This window comes from Oryx dammah, unplaced genomic scaffold, assembly GCF_014754425.2.
Source record: "Oryx dammah isolate SB20612 unplaced genomic scaffold, SCBI_Odam_1.1 HiC_scaffold_21, whole genome shotgun sequence".
In the NCBI taxonomy this organism is placed as follows: Eukaryota; Metazoa; Chordata; class Mammalia; order Artiodactyla; family Bovidae; genus Oryx; species Oryx dammah.
This window is the reverse complement of record NW_024070205.1, coordinates 52,018,642-52,034,657: the sequence shown is the minus strand read 5'-3', so window position 1 is coordinate 52,034,657 and position 16,016 is coordinate 52,018,642. Positions and strand designations below refer to the sequence as shown.

At 41.6% G+C, this 16,016-nt stretch overlaps 1 protein-coding gene across 1 annotated transcript in view; it reads left to right on the top strand.

Annotated features, from left to right (window-relative positions):
• Positions 1 to 16,016, top strand: part of DNAH14 (dynein axonemal heavy chain 14) — a 361,705-nt gene that overhangs the window by 344,023 nt on the left and 1,666 nt on the right. The window contains exons 80-82 of the mRNA XM_040262849.1: positions 4,860 to 4,972; positions 9,128 to 9,267; positions 12,052 to 12,215. Coding sequence (XP_040118783.1) covers positions 4,860 to 4,972; positions 9,128 to 9,267; positions 12,052 to 12,215 — 417 coding nt within the window. The remainder of the gene's footprint in view (positions 1 to 4,859; positions 4,973 to 9,127; positions 9,268 to 12,051; positions 12,216 to 16,016) is intronic.

Sequence of the window (16,016 nt, the reverse complement as noted above, 5' to 3'; positions counted from 1 at the left end):
GATTCAAGAAACCCAAGTTAAAATTTTGAAAGTTCAAAAAAGCGAAAAGCACTGGGCTGACAGCCCCATCCCACCCCTACTAGGGCATCCAAGAGGCACATCAAGGGAGATGGGACTGAGAACAGGTCCACAAAGAGAGCATGGGCCTGGTAGGGGCCAGCTGGTGCCCAGCACTAAGATGAGCTCGGGTCCCAGGTCAGTTCCAACGTAAACTCACTGCAGGCCTAGGTCTACTGGGAACCAGTGACTGGAGGGAGCCAGGCAGCTGTGTACAGTGGGACGGGGAGAAGGTGGGGGTAAAGGGATGTTGCTTGTGCAGAGGGCTGGTGGCTATAAAAATTTCTTTTGTAATGTAGGAGATGGGGGTGAAGTGTGTGCTGCCTCAAAATTCTGGCCTCGCTTGGCCCATTTGCTCTCTGGCAATAAATTGTTTCTATTAGCCAAAAAAATTTCTATAGGCAAAAAATAAAAGATCATAAGAAAATATCCAGAATGCAACCCAGAGAGACTAAGAATGGAAACTATGAAAGAGCTATGAAGATGTACAGAGGGCAAACAGACTGTCCAACATTAGTTTGACTGAAGTTCAGAAGGGGAGAAGAGAGAGGATGAAGCAGAGGCAGTAATTAAAGGAATAAGAGCTGAGAGTTTTCCAGAATTGATAGATGTAAGAATTTCAATGAATCCCAAGCAGTATACATCTTTTTTAACTTATGCATAGATACATCCTAATGAACCTGCAGAAAATCAAAGAAAAACTCTTCAAAAGCAGCTAGAAAAAAGTAACTTTCAAAGGAATGGAAATGGTATCTCCATCGTGTCAAACAAAATGAACTGTTAAACTAAAATTGTATATACAAAACTTTTGTTTCAAAAATGAAGATAACGGGAATTCTCTGGAAGTCCATTGGTTAAGACTCTGACTTCCAATGCAGGGAGTGAGGATTCTTAGCTCCCTGGTGTGGGAGCTAAGATCCCACGTGCCTTGTAGCCAAAATAAAATAACAGAAGCAACATTGCAGCAAATTCAATGAAGAGTTTAAAAATGGTCCACATCAAAAAAAAAAAAAAACTTTAAAAACAAAAGATGAAATAAAAAAGACCAAAACAAGAAAATGCTGAGAGAGTTCATCATTAGCAAATGGTAAGGGAAGCCCTGAATGCCTTTCCTCATTTCCAGCAGAAAGGTGGAAGGAGGTAAGGGGGGAAGCTCTGAGAAGTGAGAAGGAATGAAGAGGCGGAAAAGTGGTAAATGAGGTGGTGAATAAATTTTAAGAAAAATAAAAAGCAACAACAATATTAATATCCAGTGGGATTATTGTTTTTAAAGATAGATAGAATATTGAACATTTTGAAATGGAAAGGTCAAGAATAGAAAGGGTCAACAATAACATATAAGCCAAGGGTGGGGAGGATATGGAATTTTTAGGTCTCAGAGAAGGACATTAAAAGTAATAATAACCCATAGATTTTTACAAATTAAGTATGCATTGCTGTAATTTTTAGGGGAATCACTAAAACATTCGAAACAAATTGCAAAGGAGGGAGAAATGCTTGTTATATTGTTTTGTAAATAAAAAATTTTTTAAAGATTCGAAATAGCATATACAGTATAATCTCAACAATATAAAAAGTATATAATCCCCTGCACATGAGTATCAAGAAACATGTACAGAAGTATTCAGAACATCATTATTTATAATGGTAAAATACTGGAGACAACTAAAATGTGTCATTCACAATAGGATGGAAAAATACATGGTATATTCATACGTTAGACTATACCAACAGTGAAAGGGAATGAACTACAGCTACAAGCATCAGCAGGATATGCTCAAAAATAAGGATGAAATCACACACAGACAGACACACAGTCAATTCTTATTATTTGTGGATTACATCTTTGTGAATTTGCCTACTTTCTAAAATGTATTTGTAATCAAAATGTAGGCAGACACATGAAAAGATGCTCAACATCATTCATCATCAAGGAAGTGCAAATCAAAACCAGAATGAGGTATAATTTCACATCCTACTAGGATGGTTACTTCCCTGGTGGTGCAATGGTGAAGAATCCACCTGCCAGTGCAGGAGACGCAAAGATGCTGGTTTGATCCCTGGGTCAGGAATATCCCCTGGAGGAGGGCATGGCAACCCACTCCAGTATTCTTGCCTGGAGAATCCCATGGACAGAGGAGGCTTGCAGGCTACTGTTCACAGGGTCACAAAGAGTCGGACACAACAGAGCACTCACTCATGCTCATGATGGTCAGAATAAAAAATGCAGACAATAATAAACATTGCAAGGATACAGAGACATTGGAATCTTCATATACTGCTCTTGGTAAAATGGTGTAGCCACTTTTGGAAAATAGTATTTTATTTCCTCAAATAGTTAAACATAGAGTTGCCATTTGACCCATCAGTTCCAACCCTAGGTATATTCCCAAGAGAAGTTGAAACACTTACCCACACAAAAAAACTTGTCATGACTGTTCACAGCAGCATTATTCAGAGCCAAAAGATGGAAGCAACTCAAATATTCCTGATGAATGGACAGAATCCTGATGAATAAATTATATGGTTTGTGAATTATATCTCAATAAAGGTATTTTTAAAACCTATAGTAGAAAACATAGAGTTTAGAGAAAGCAATGACAATTATAAATACTTAAAAACTGAGTGCAAACTGTGAACAAAATTGAAATATTGGATCTGCAAGCTGCACATACTTAGAATCATAAGGCTTCACAGCTTGAAAGGATCTTGGGGTTCCTCTGCTCCAATATCCTTATTTTACAGATATGGAAACTGAGCAGCAGAGCGGCTTCGTGACTTACTGAGAAAGTTAACTAGTGAAAGGGCTGGGAGTCACATGCGTTCAAATTTAAGTCGAGAGAGCATGGCTCAATTGGAATCCTCTAGGTTTAGTTACCTATGGGTGAAATGAGGGCACATCTGACCAAATGGCAAGAGCTGAAATTAGCCAGGGAGAAATGTATGGCTTGGACAATTAGGTGGGCAATAGTACCATTTAGAGACAGAGTGGGCAGAAACAGAGGCTGTTCGAGGGCAGATGCTGATATCCGGTTTTGGACATGAAACATCTCGAGAAGCTAGGGGAGGCTTCCAAGTGAAGCTATCCCAGAAAAAGTGGATGAGAGTGCAAAGCAAGATATCCGTACTATCAGCTTAGACAAAGTAATAGAAACCACAGTGAATTAGATCTGAGAGAATGTAAAGTAGGGAGAGAAAGCTGAGGGAATATTAGGGAACACCATCTGAAAGGGAGGGAAACAGAGGAGGAGTCAAAGAATGAAACCTTAGAAGTAGAGAATTCAAGAGAAAGTTAGGATTGAGTGTGGACACAGAAGTCAAGGCAGGAGAGGGAGGAAGTAATCAAATTAGTCAAAAGCTGCAGAGAATACAAATTAGACAAATGGGAGGGATGAGTGTAGGGTGGGATCATGAATATGGAATGTGTAAGGTCCTTGATGACTTCTAATGAAGATACCAAACGACAATAGGTTTGGCAGGCAATGGGAAGAGGGGACAGGAGTCAATGAACTTGTTCAAGAAGCCTGACTAGAGAAAAGAAGATCAAGCCTAGAGAGCTACAAGGGGCCTTTTTTGCCTCCTTTGCAACACACAATTAGAGTGGTGTTTTTATTAACTTTACTGAGGAAAATTTTACAATGATAGTTGTATATACTTAAAGTGTACAACATGATGATATGATATACATATACATTGTAGAATGATTACCAAGGTCAAGATAATTAATGCATCTATCACCTCACGTAGTTAACACAGTTAACTTTTTTTATGGTGATAAGAATGATCAAGATCTACTCTCGGCAATTTTTAAGTACAAAATACCATATTATTACTATGCTTTAGATCCTCAAAAGTCATTCTTCTTCTTATGACTGAAAATTTGTACTCTTTGATCTACATTATCATATTTCCCCCTCCCATCTACTTCTGGCAACCCCCATTCTTCTGAGGAACATTGTTTCTCTACATAATTTGTGTAGAGTTTTTATCATGAAAAGATGTTGAATTTTGTCAAATCCTTTTTGGGCATCTATTGAAATGATCATAGGATTTTTATCCTTCATTCCTACATTGTGGTGTATCACATTTTTTTATCTTAATGTTTAACCATCCTTACCTCCCAGGGCTGAATCCCACCTGATCACTGTTTATGATCCTTTTAATCTATTCTTGAATGCAGTTCGCTATTCTGTTGAGGATCAAACAAGCAGGATTGCGTGTTAGGTGGCTTGTGTATTTAAGATAGAAGAGTGTGTTAATAAACAAAGGGATGGAAAATAAAAGTTGAAGCTTCAGAAAAGCAAAAACACTCCAGAAGTGCTGTGCAGTGCACAGGGGCAGGAACCAGCTTGACTCGAAACTGGAAGGAAAAGAGCGGGGGAAAGAGACAGTGGGTGGAGATTTATAGAATTTTGTATAGGGGAAGGCCAGAAAGTTGAGATTACTTAGACTTAATGGCCTGTGAAGGTAATCTTCCCAGATAAGGGGAAAGAAGTGGGTGGGTAGAGGGGTGGGCAGCAATGAAGACTGATTGGAGAACTTGAAAAGAATGAGGAAAGACTAGCCAGGATGGAAACTTGCAAGTGTTTTATCCAAAGCACTGTTAAGACCGTGCTGATCTGCCCTGGTTAAGAGTTTTCAGATTTCTCACTAAGTGCTTTCAGTTGGAAAATAGCATCCTCTTGCCAAGTTATTTATTTCTGGCAATTGAGTCTGTCACCAAAGTGTACAGATATGTTCTTAATGACTTCAAAGACAAATCTTTTAAAAAAAATGATGTGCCTGTTTCTCAATCCCAACAGAAATATGCCTACAAGTCAAGTAAAGCCCTGAGTTCCTGGGTGAATGACCTCATCCAGAGGCTGAACTTCTTTAACACCTGGGCCAAAATGGCATATACCACAATGCATCATCGGTATGTAGAAAGGCTGCTCTATGTTTCTGTATCATTTTTACTTTGAGCTTAATGGTTTCACCATGTAATTTCACATCCTTGGCCTCTGAGTTCTCACTGCAACATGTGAATTTAAACAAAAGAGGTATTCTTTTTTTTTTTGATCTAAAAAATTTTAGGGTGTTTTATTTAAGGTGCAAATGTGTTAATTTCAGTATTTTTTAAGAGCTTGGGGTTTTTTATTTTAAATTTTATTTAATTGAAGGATAATTGATTTACAGAATTGTGTTGGTTTCTGCCAAACATCAGCATGAATCAGCCATAGGTATACATATGTCCCCTCCCTCTTGAACCTCCTCCCATCTCCCTCCCCATCCCACCGCTCAAGGTTGTTACAGAGCCCCAGTTTGAGTTCCCTGAATCACACAGCAAATTCCCATTGGCTATCTATTTTACACATGGTAATATAGGTTTCCATGTTACTTTCTCCAAATATCCCACCCTCTCCTCAAAAGGAGGGATTCTTATCTTCAGTTTAGGAGGAGGAAGCAGACACCTAAGAACTGGAGAGTTCCTTCCAAGGTCACTCTACCCTAAGAGACAGAGGTAGAAACAGAACCTAATACATTCCTCTTTCTGTTACGCTACACTGTATCATGTGACACTAGCAGGAAGAAATGGGAAAAGAAAGAACAACTAATTACATTTAATTTTAAATTTTTTAATACATAGCACAAAACAATTTGAAAGGCATGACAGTAGTTCACATTTAAGGAGTGCCTCGCAGGGTGTTGGGCTTCCCAGGTGGTTCATTTCAGTTCAGTCACTCAGTCGGGTCCTACCCTTTGCGACCCCGTGGACTGCAGCACGCCAGGCCTCCCTGTCCATCACCCACTCCCAGAGCTTGCTCAGACACATGTCCATCGAGACGGTGATGCCATCCAATCATCTCTTCCTCTGTCATACTCTTCTCCTCCAGCATCAGGGTCTTTTCCAATGAGTAAGTTCTTTGCATCAGGTGGCCAAAGTATTGGAGTTTCAGCTTCAGCATCAGTCCTTCCAATTAAGGACTGATCTCCTTTAGGATGGACTGGCTGGATCTCCTTGCTATCCAAGGGACTCTCAAGAGTCTTCTCCAACACCACAGTTCAAAAGCATCAATTTTTCGGCATTCAGCTTTCTTCACAGTCCAACTCTGACATTCATACATGACTACTGGAAAAACCATAGTTTTGACTAGAAGGACTTTTGTTGGCAAAGTAATGTCTCTGCTTTTGAATATCCTGTCTAGGTTGGTCAAAGCTTTTCTTCCAAGGAGCAAGTGTCTTTTAATTTCATGGCTGCAGTCACCATCTGCAGTGATTTTGGAGCCCCAAAAGATAAAGTATCTCACTGTTTCCATTGTTTCCCCATCTATTTGCCATGAAGTGATGGGACCAGATGAGACCAGAGACTTAGTTTTCTGAATGTTGAGTTTTAAGCCAACTTTTTCACTCTCCTCTTTCACTTTCAGCATTATTGGTTGGGGCATGGACTTGGATTACTGTAATATTGAATAGTTTGCCTTGGAAATGAACAGAGATCATTCTTTCATTTTTGAGATTGCATCCAAGTACTGCATTTTGGACTCTTTTGTTGACTATGATGGCTACTCCATTTTTTCTAAGGGATTCTTGCCCACAGTAGTAGATATAATGGTCATCTGAGTTAAATTCACCCATTCCAAATCAATGGGGAAACAGTGGAAACAGTCCATTTTAGTTTGCTGATTCTGAACTTCCAGACCTTCAATCTGGTTTAGAAAAGGCAGAAGAACCAGAGATCAAATTGCCAACCTCCACTGGATCATCAAAAACACAAGAAAGTTCCAAAAAAAATCTACTTCTGCTTTATTGATTATGCCAAACCCTTTGACTGTGTGGATTACAACAAACTGTGGAAAATTCTTCAAGAGATGGGAATACCAGACCACCTGACCTGCCTCCGGAGAAATCTGATGCTGGTCAAGAAGCAACAGTTAGAATTGGACATGGAACAATAGACTGGTTCCAAATAGGGAAAGGAGTATGTCAAGGCTGTATATTGTCACCCTGCTTATTTAACTTATATATAGAGTACATCATGAGAAATGCTGGACTGGATGAAACACAAGCTGGAATCAAGATTGCCAGGAAAAATATCAATAACCTCAGATACATCAGATGACATCACCCTTATGGCAGAAAGCAAAGAACTAAAGAGCCTCTTGATGAAATTGAAAGAGGAGAATGAAAAAGTTGACTTAAAATTCAACATTCAGAAAACAAAGATCATGGCATCTGGTCCCATCACTTCATGGCAGATCAATGGGGAAACTGGAAACAGTGAGACTTTACTCTTTTGGGTGCCAAAATCACTGCAGATGGTGACTGCAGCCATGAAATTAAAAAACACTTGCTCTTTGGAAGAAAAGCTATGACCAACCTAGACAGCATATTAAAAAGCAGAGACATTACTTTGCTGACAAAGGTCCATTAGTCAAAGCTATGGGTTTTCCAGTAGTCATGTATGGATGTAAGAATTGCACTATAAAGAAAGCTGAGTGTTGAAGAATTGATGCTTTTGAACTGTGGTGTTGGAGAAGACTCTTGAGAGTCCCTTGGATAGCAAGGAGATCCAGCCAGTCCATCCTAAAGGAGATCAGTCCTTAATTGGAAGGACTGATGCTGAAGCTGAAACTCCAATACTTTAGCCACTTGATGCGAAGAACTGACTCATTGGAAAAGACCCTGATGCTGGGAAAGATTGAAGGTGGGAGGAGAAGGGGACGACAGAAGATGAGATGGTTAGACGGCATCACCAACTAAATGGACATGAATTTGAGCAAACCCCGGGAGTTGGTGATGGACAGGGAGGCCTGGCATGCTGCAGTCCATGGGGTCACAAAGAGTCGGACATGACTGAGTGACTGAACTGAACTTTCACTTTCATCAAGACGCTCTTTAGTTCTTCCTCACTTTCTGCCATAAGGGTGGTGTCATCTGCATGTCTGAGGTTATTGATATTTCTCCCAGCAATATTGATTCCAGCTTGTGCTTCATTCAGCCGGCATTTCACATGATGTATTCTGCATATAAGTTAAATAAGCAGGGTGACAATATACAACCTTGACATACTCCTTTCCCAATTTGGAACCAGTCTGTTGTTCCATGTCCGGTTCTAACTGCATACAGATGCTTCTTGACAGATTTCATACAGATTTCTCAGGAGGCAGGTAAGGTGCTCTGGTATTCCCAACTCTTTAAGAATTTTCCAGTTTATTGTGATCCACAAAGTCAAAGGCTTTGGGGTAGTCAATAAAGCAGAAGTAGATGTTTTTCTGGGACTCTGCTTCCTCTATGATGCAACGGATGTTGGCAATTTAATCTCTGGTTCCTCTGCCTTAATGGTATAGAATCCACTTGCTGATACAGGAGACGCAGGTTCCATCCCTGGGTTGGAAAGATCTGGAGAAGGAAATGGCAACCCATTCCAGTATTCCTATCTGGAGAATCCCACAGACAGAGTAGCCTGGTGGCCTACAGCCCATAGAATCACAGAGAGTCAGACGTGACTGAGAATGCACACACACTCACAGGGTGCCATTTTTCAAAGCATTTTGCTCGTACTGATCGAATTAACTCTCATAGTAACCCTGTGATATGAAGTAGGTACTATTATTTATCATTCTCATTTTAGAGATGTGGAAATTGACACAAAAACATGGAGCAACTTGCCCAAATTTTCACAGCTAGAAAGTGGAAGTATTGAGATTTGAACCCAGAAAACCTAGTTCTAAAGTCTATACCAAACTGTCTCTTTCACCATTGAACTATAAGTGAATGTTACTGTTTATCTTCTTAGAGAAGGCAGTAACTCAAACCCAATCTGCAAGACTCCACAAAGCCCAGTCAAGATTCCTACTATAATAACCACATCCCTTGTTAATTGCCTTCCAGGGCTTTGTGTTCTCAAAGGCTTTAAAGCCATAGCTGGTTTTCATTAAACTATAGGATAAGGGTCCAGAGAAGGGGGAGAGTTTGAGATGAAAAGGGAAGGAGGAATCCAGCAGAGGCTGGAAGAAATTGCTGAGATCATCTGAAAATGTGCAATTATTATGCCTCTAACCACACCAATCTGTGGTCTGCCTTCCAATAGGTATATGAGACTTGTCACAGCTTGGAAGCACTCCAGCACATCACCTAGCCAAGACCCCAAATACCCCACTGAGCAAAACAGTGAATTCTTTGAAGGATTTCCTGCAAGATATTGGCTCCCAGCTTTCTTCTTTCCACAAGGTGAGCATGAGAACCTGGACCAGCCCTATACCAGATCCAGGCAAGTCTGTTCCCAACCCCTCCACTAGCATTCTCCCTGTCCTCTTCCTCTCTGGGATGAGAGGTCCCTAGGATAGCCCTGCTCCCCACCCCCAGCACACACACACACACACACACACAGGTACCAGGGCCTCTTGCAGGCACTAGAGCAGTCTCTCTCTTCCCTCCCCATCCACGTCCTTCCCTTGCCCCATCTCCTCAAGCACCAGAAGAGACCCACATCCTTGTCAGACCTCACCCTCACCCTGGCAGGAGTCTCACTTCCTCATCTCTAGGTCATTAATTCTATGAGATCAGAAGCCAACATTAGATGCCTCCCCAAAGCCCCTACATCTTAAGAGTGGACTCCTGGAGATGGGCACCTGCCCAAGGGATTGAGCCTGTGCTTCAGCCATTTTGTTCATTTATTCATTTAATAAGAACTAATGAATAAATGTTTGTTGGGTCCCAGGCCCCACCAGCTTGGTACAAATGTCCAGCAGGAAAGACGGATATTCAACCAGAACCTGTTACAATAATGTATGGTCAGGGTGTAATGAGACTTGTAAAGGGGCCGCACTAGACTGTAAGATCCATGAAGGCAGGAGCCAGTTCCATTTTTATTCCCTATTGTATTCCAAGCACCAAAAAAATTTCTCAGTAAATATTTGAAGAAAGAGTAAGTGTCTTTCTAAATGAATATAAGAATAGACGAATATTCTTAGAGCCTAAAACAGGAGGACCTAAACTAAGAGTCAGGAAAGGGAAGGCTACTAAGGAAATAACTTCTAAGATGAGACTTCAAGCTTCCTTCTTACCAATTAGATATTATCCAGGTAGGGACAGAATAAGAGGACAGCAGTTAGCACCCTTAGTACTTACTAAATATAGTACTTATTAGTAGGTGCCAGGCACTCTCTAAGGAGTGTGTGTGTGTGATTTTTAAATTTTTATTTATTTGGCTGCACTAGGTCTTTGTTGCTGCCTGGGCTTTTGCTCTCTTTGTGGAGAGCAGGGTTTGCTCTCTGGTGGCGGCGCGTGGGCTTCTCATTGCAGCAGATTCTCGTGTTGCAGAGCACGGGCACTAGAGTTCAGACTTCAGTAGTCATGACACATGGGCTGAGTACCTGCGGTGCCTGGGCTCTAGAGCACAGGTTCAGTAGTTGTGGTGTATGGGCTTGGTTGTCTTGTGACACATGGGATCTTCTCGGAGCAGGGATCGAACCTGTGTCCCCTGCATTGGCAGGTGGATTCTTTACCATTGAGCCACCAGGGAAGCCCAGGATTTTGTCTATATTAAGTCATTCAATTCTCATGACAATCTTATAATGTTGTTACTATTATTATCCCTATTTTCAGATAAGAAAACCTAGGCAGAGAGAAGTTGTAATTTGTCCAAAATCACATAATAAGCAACTGAGCCAAGGTTCAAACTTAGCCTATCTGACTTGGAAATTCACATGTTTAACCACTGCACTAAACTACAAATAGCCTTTTATCAGAGAAAATATCATCCTCTCCTGGAGCATTTAGTCTTCTGAAAGGGGCATGGAGAGAGGTCACTTCTGGCTGGGTCTATAGAGATGGTCTCTTGGGCATTGAAGAATTGTAGGGAAATCTGAGAAAGATTATCTAAGGCTAAAGGCTGAGCAAAGGCACTGAGTCAGGCCCAGGAAGTGGGTATTTAGAGTAGAGGAGACATGCCAGGATGACAGGGTTTAAACTGCCCAGTCAAAAGAAACTAAAATTCACTCTGTGGGCACTGGTGTAGTGGCTTCTAGGCAACAGTGTTACATGATCAAGAAGTAGAATGGAGTTACTCAACCGGCAATTTATGCAGGACAAGAATTAAACAGGAGAAAAGGAGCTAGTGGCAAGGAGAACAGTTAAGAATTGTGTTAGGTATCTTGGTATCAAGCTACAGAAGGCAATCCAAACTTGTGTAAGCAAAAGAGGACAAGTTATAAGCATATATAAGTGGAAGGGAAACCAAAGGGGCCTGGCTTCAAGCATGGCTGGATTCAGGTAGTCAATATCCTCCTTGTCACTCTCAGGCTGCCGCCTCATGTCTGAGCTCTGTTTTTGCTATATCTTGGTCTCTCTTTTTTTCTCTGCTGCACATAGCCTTTCTTGATGCAACCAACGGAAAAAATGGCCACAAGAAGTTTAGCATCATCTCCACAGGAAAAAGGGCCTTCCTCTTCCTAATGTCCATATGGGTCTTAGTTGTGGCATGTGGGATCTAGTTCCCCAACCAGGACTCTAACCCAGGCACCCTGTAGAGTGTGGAGTCTTAGCCACTTATCACCAGGGACGTCCTCATATGTCATTTCTTGAGAAAGGCTCTGACACACTTGGGTCTTGCCCTTGCCCCTGGGCCCCAAGTTTGCTGCCAGGAAGATAAGGTACTTGGATCAGCCAAGACTGGGTCTAAAGTGATCAGGTCCTGGGATCCATAGCCCCTCTCTTTCCATGTTGAATATGGGAGGAACACCGAGCCTACAAATGCTCTCCATGTTTCCCAGGAAGCTCGTGCTACTGGCCAGACTAATATCCCCAAGTCCTTAGTGAGGCAGTTGGATTTATACTCTCCTCCCATCCACCCCCATCTCGCGCCCACTACGGGTGTTTCCTGACACTTTCTTCTCCACTCTTCCCTTCCCATGAGATATCAGTGTTGCTCATCCCCACGGCAAACTTTGGGACAGGCACAGCTCCTGAGTCCCTGAGACTCACAAGGAGCTTGGCGCATGTTTTTCTCCAAAGCCTTTCTCATCACTGTGCTTCAAGACTACGGACGGTCCCAAGGAATCTCTACAGATGCCCTGACTTTTACCCACCATGTGATCTCAGACACCACCGACGTCAAAGACAAGGAGTTCTCCATAATCATCCAGAAGAAACTCAACATAGTCAGGAGAGCCTTTAAGGTACTGGAATACTTCAGAGGTTGGAAAGGATAATCATTCAGTCTTTCAGTCCATCCATCAACCATTCCCTCAAAAAACCTTCATTCCTCATTTACCAAGTGCCAGGTCCAATGCTAGGCACTAAAGCATGGCACAGTCTCCCTTCAAGCCCAAATGCCATCAAATGCCATCTCTCCCACTCTGCTTCTAGGGAGTTGGGAAGAATTAGAAATATATTAAATGAATAAAAGATTCAGATAAATACAATAAATGAACTTTACAACTCTCCCCTGACATAAATGAAGACTGAATGCTGTTAGATCAGGATTTGAAGATGGTATTTCTTTCTTTCTTTCTTTCTTAAGATTCTTTTTTAATGTTGACCATTTTTACAGTTTTTATTTATTGCAATATTGCTTCTGTTTATAACTCTTCCCTGACATAAATGAAGACTGAACACTTCTACATCAGGATTTGAAGGCAGTATGTCTTTCTTTTTTTTAAGATTTTTTGATGTGGACCATTTTATATTTTCTTTAATTTATTATAATTTTGCTTTTGTTTTATGTTTTGGTGGGGTTTTTTTTTGGTCATGAGGCATGTGGGAAATTAGCTCCCTGAGCAGGGATCGAACTCAGACCCCCTGCATTGGAAGGCAAAGTCTTAACCACTGGAAGTCCCCAAAGGTAATATTTCAAACAAATAGGGCAGATCTCTCCTGAGGGTGGCTCAGCTGAACTGCCTACCATCCAGCAACCCACTCACTCCAGAGTTCAGCCACTTTCAAGGAGAAGCCCCCACCCAGCCTGCCATGAAACTCAGGGCACTCAGCAAATGTGCTAATTATGCTGGAAGCAGTTTATCTGGGCATGTGAGTGCTGACAAGCCAGATGCTTGAGGCCAACCCTAACCCTAGCACACTCCCGCCATTGACCCACTGGTTTGAGGGCCACTCTTGTGGTTTACTAAACTCTAATCTGTTTTAGCAATCTATTTTCTATTCCAGGACCAACACCACACAGGTCAAGAAGTTTTAAGTTATATATGGAGACTTAGTAGAGCAAATCATTCCTCATTTTTCCTTATTTTTAATTGAATTTTTATTATTACTTTTTTTTACTATTTTTGATTGTGGTAAAATAAACATAACATAAAATTTACTATTTTAGATACTTTTAACTGTACTGTTTAGTGACATTGAGTATATCCACACTGTTGTGCAGTCATCTCCAGAACGTTCTCATTTTTTCAAACTGGAACCCCATGCCCATTAAAAACTCCCCATCCCAACCATCCCAACCACCACACTACTTTTTATGTCTAAAAATGTGACTACTGTAGGAACCTCATATTAGTGGAACCATAATGTATTTGTCCTTTTATGACTGGCTTACTCGCCAGTGATGAAGAACCCTGCCTGCCAATGCAGGAGATATGAGATGCACGTTCGATCCCTGGGTCAGGAAGATCCCCTGGAGAGGGGAATGGCAACCCACTCCAGTATTCTTGCCTGGAGAATCTCATGGACAAAGGAGCCTGGCGGGCTACAGTCCACAGGGTTGCTGAGTCAGATACGACTGAAGTGACTTAAGTGAAGTGAAGTGTTAATCGCTCAGCCGTGCCCGACTCTTTGCGACCCCATGGACTGCAGCCTACCAGGCTCCTCTGTCCTTGGGATTTTCCAGGCAAGAATACGAGTGGGTAGCCATTTCCTTCTCCGGGGGATCTTCCAGACCCAGGGATCGAACCTGGGTCTCCTCCACTGCAGGCAGATTCTTTACTGACTGAGCTATAAGGGAAGCCCTGAAGTGACTTAGCACGCACATTATTTCATATAGCATAATGTCTTTATAATGTCATCTATGTTGTAGCATGTGTCAGAATTTCCTTCTTTTTTAAGACTAAATAATATTTCATTGTATGTGTATACCACCTCAGCTCAGGTCTCCATAACAAACACCACAAACAGGATGGCCTAAATAACAGAAATGTGTCTTCTCCCAGTTTTGGAGACTGGGAGCCTGAGATCAGGGTGCCAGCTGAGAGTTCTTCCTGGCTTGCACACAGCTGTCTTCTAGCTATGTCCTCACCTAGCTATGTCCTCACTTGGCCTTTCCTTGATGTGCGTGTGTGGAGAGAGAGAGAGCATACTCTCTGGTATCTCTTCTTATAAGGATATTCGTCTTATTGGATCAAGAAACCCCCATTCATATGACTTTAATTGCTTCTTTAGAGGCCTCATCTCTAAATACAGCTACTCTGGGCGATAGGGCTTCAATTTATGAATTTGAGGAGGGTACAAACTTTGGCCACCTGATGTGAAGAGCTGACTCATTGGAAAAGACCCTGATGCTGGGAAAGATTGAGGACAGGGGGAGAAGGGGGTGACAAAGAATGAGATGTTTGCATGGCATCACCTACTCAATGAACATGAGTTTGAGCAAGCTTCAGGAGATGGTGAAGGACAGGGAAGCCTGGCATGCTTCAGTCCATGGGGTCACAAGGAGTCAGACATGACTTAGTGACTGAACAATAGCAACAAAAGACTTTTCGCCCACAACACCATGTTTTTTTCATCCATTCGTCTGTCCACAGACGCTTGAGTCGATTCTATTTGGCCATCGTGAACAGTGATGGTACGAACATGGGTGTGCAAATATTGGTTTGAGTCCCTGTTTCAGTTCTTTTGGGTATAGATCTAGGAGTGGAACTGTTGGATCATATGGTAATTGTTGAAATTTTTGAGGAAATGCCATACTATTTTCCATAGAGGCAGCATCACTTTACATTCCCATAAAGTGGCACCCCACTCCAGTACTCTAGCCTGGAAAATCCCATGGGCAGAGGAGCCTGGTAGGCTGCAGTCCATGGGGTCACGAAGAGTCGGACATGACTGAGCGACTTCACTTTCACTTTTCACTTTCATGCGTTGGAGAAGGAAATGGCAACCCACTCCAGTGTTCTTGCCTGGAGAATCCCAGGGATGGGGGAGCCTGGTGGGCTGCCGTCTATGGGGTCGCACAGAGTCGGACACGACTGAAGCGACTTAGCAGCAGCAAAGATTATTGCATCTATGTTCATCAGTGGTACTGGCCTGTAATTTTTTGTGCCCGTCATATCTTTTTCTGGTTTTGGTTTCAGGGTAGGGCTGGCCTGGCAAAATGAGATCCAAAGCATTATTTCCTCTTCAATTTTTTGGAATAGTTTGAGAAAGATGGATGTTAACTCTTCTTTAACACCCTGTGAAGCCATCTGGTCCAGGACTTTGTTTGTTGGCAGTGTTTTGATTCTGTTTCATTACTGACTCGATTTTATTACTGGTAATCAGTCTGTCAATATTTTCTATTTCTTCCCGATTCAAACTTGGGAGATTGTACATTTCTGGGAATTTATCCATTTCTTCTAGGTTGTCCATTTTATTGGCAAGTTGTTCACGGTAATCTCTTATGATCTTTTAAATTGTTGTGGTCTCTTTTGTAACTTCTCTTTCGTTTCTGATTTTATTTGGGCCCTCTCTCATTTTTTTCTTGATGAGAGTAGCTAAAGGTTTATTGATTTTGTGGTACTTTTCAAAGAATCAGCTTCATTGATTCAGTTTCATTGATCTTTTCTCTATTTTTAGTCTCTATTTTATTCACTTCTGCTCTGATGTTTATTATGTATTTTCTTCTACTAACCTTGAGTTTTTGTTTGTTCCTTTTCTGGTTCCTTTAGATGTGAGGTTAGGTTGTCTGAGATTTGTCTTGTTTCCTAAAGCAGGCTTGCATCAATATAAACTGGTCTCTGAGAACTGTTTCGCTGCTTCCTTAGCTTTTGGATCAT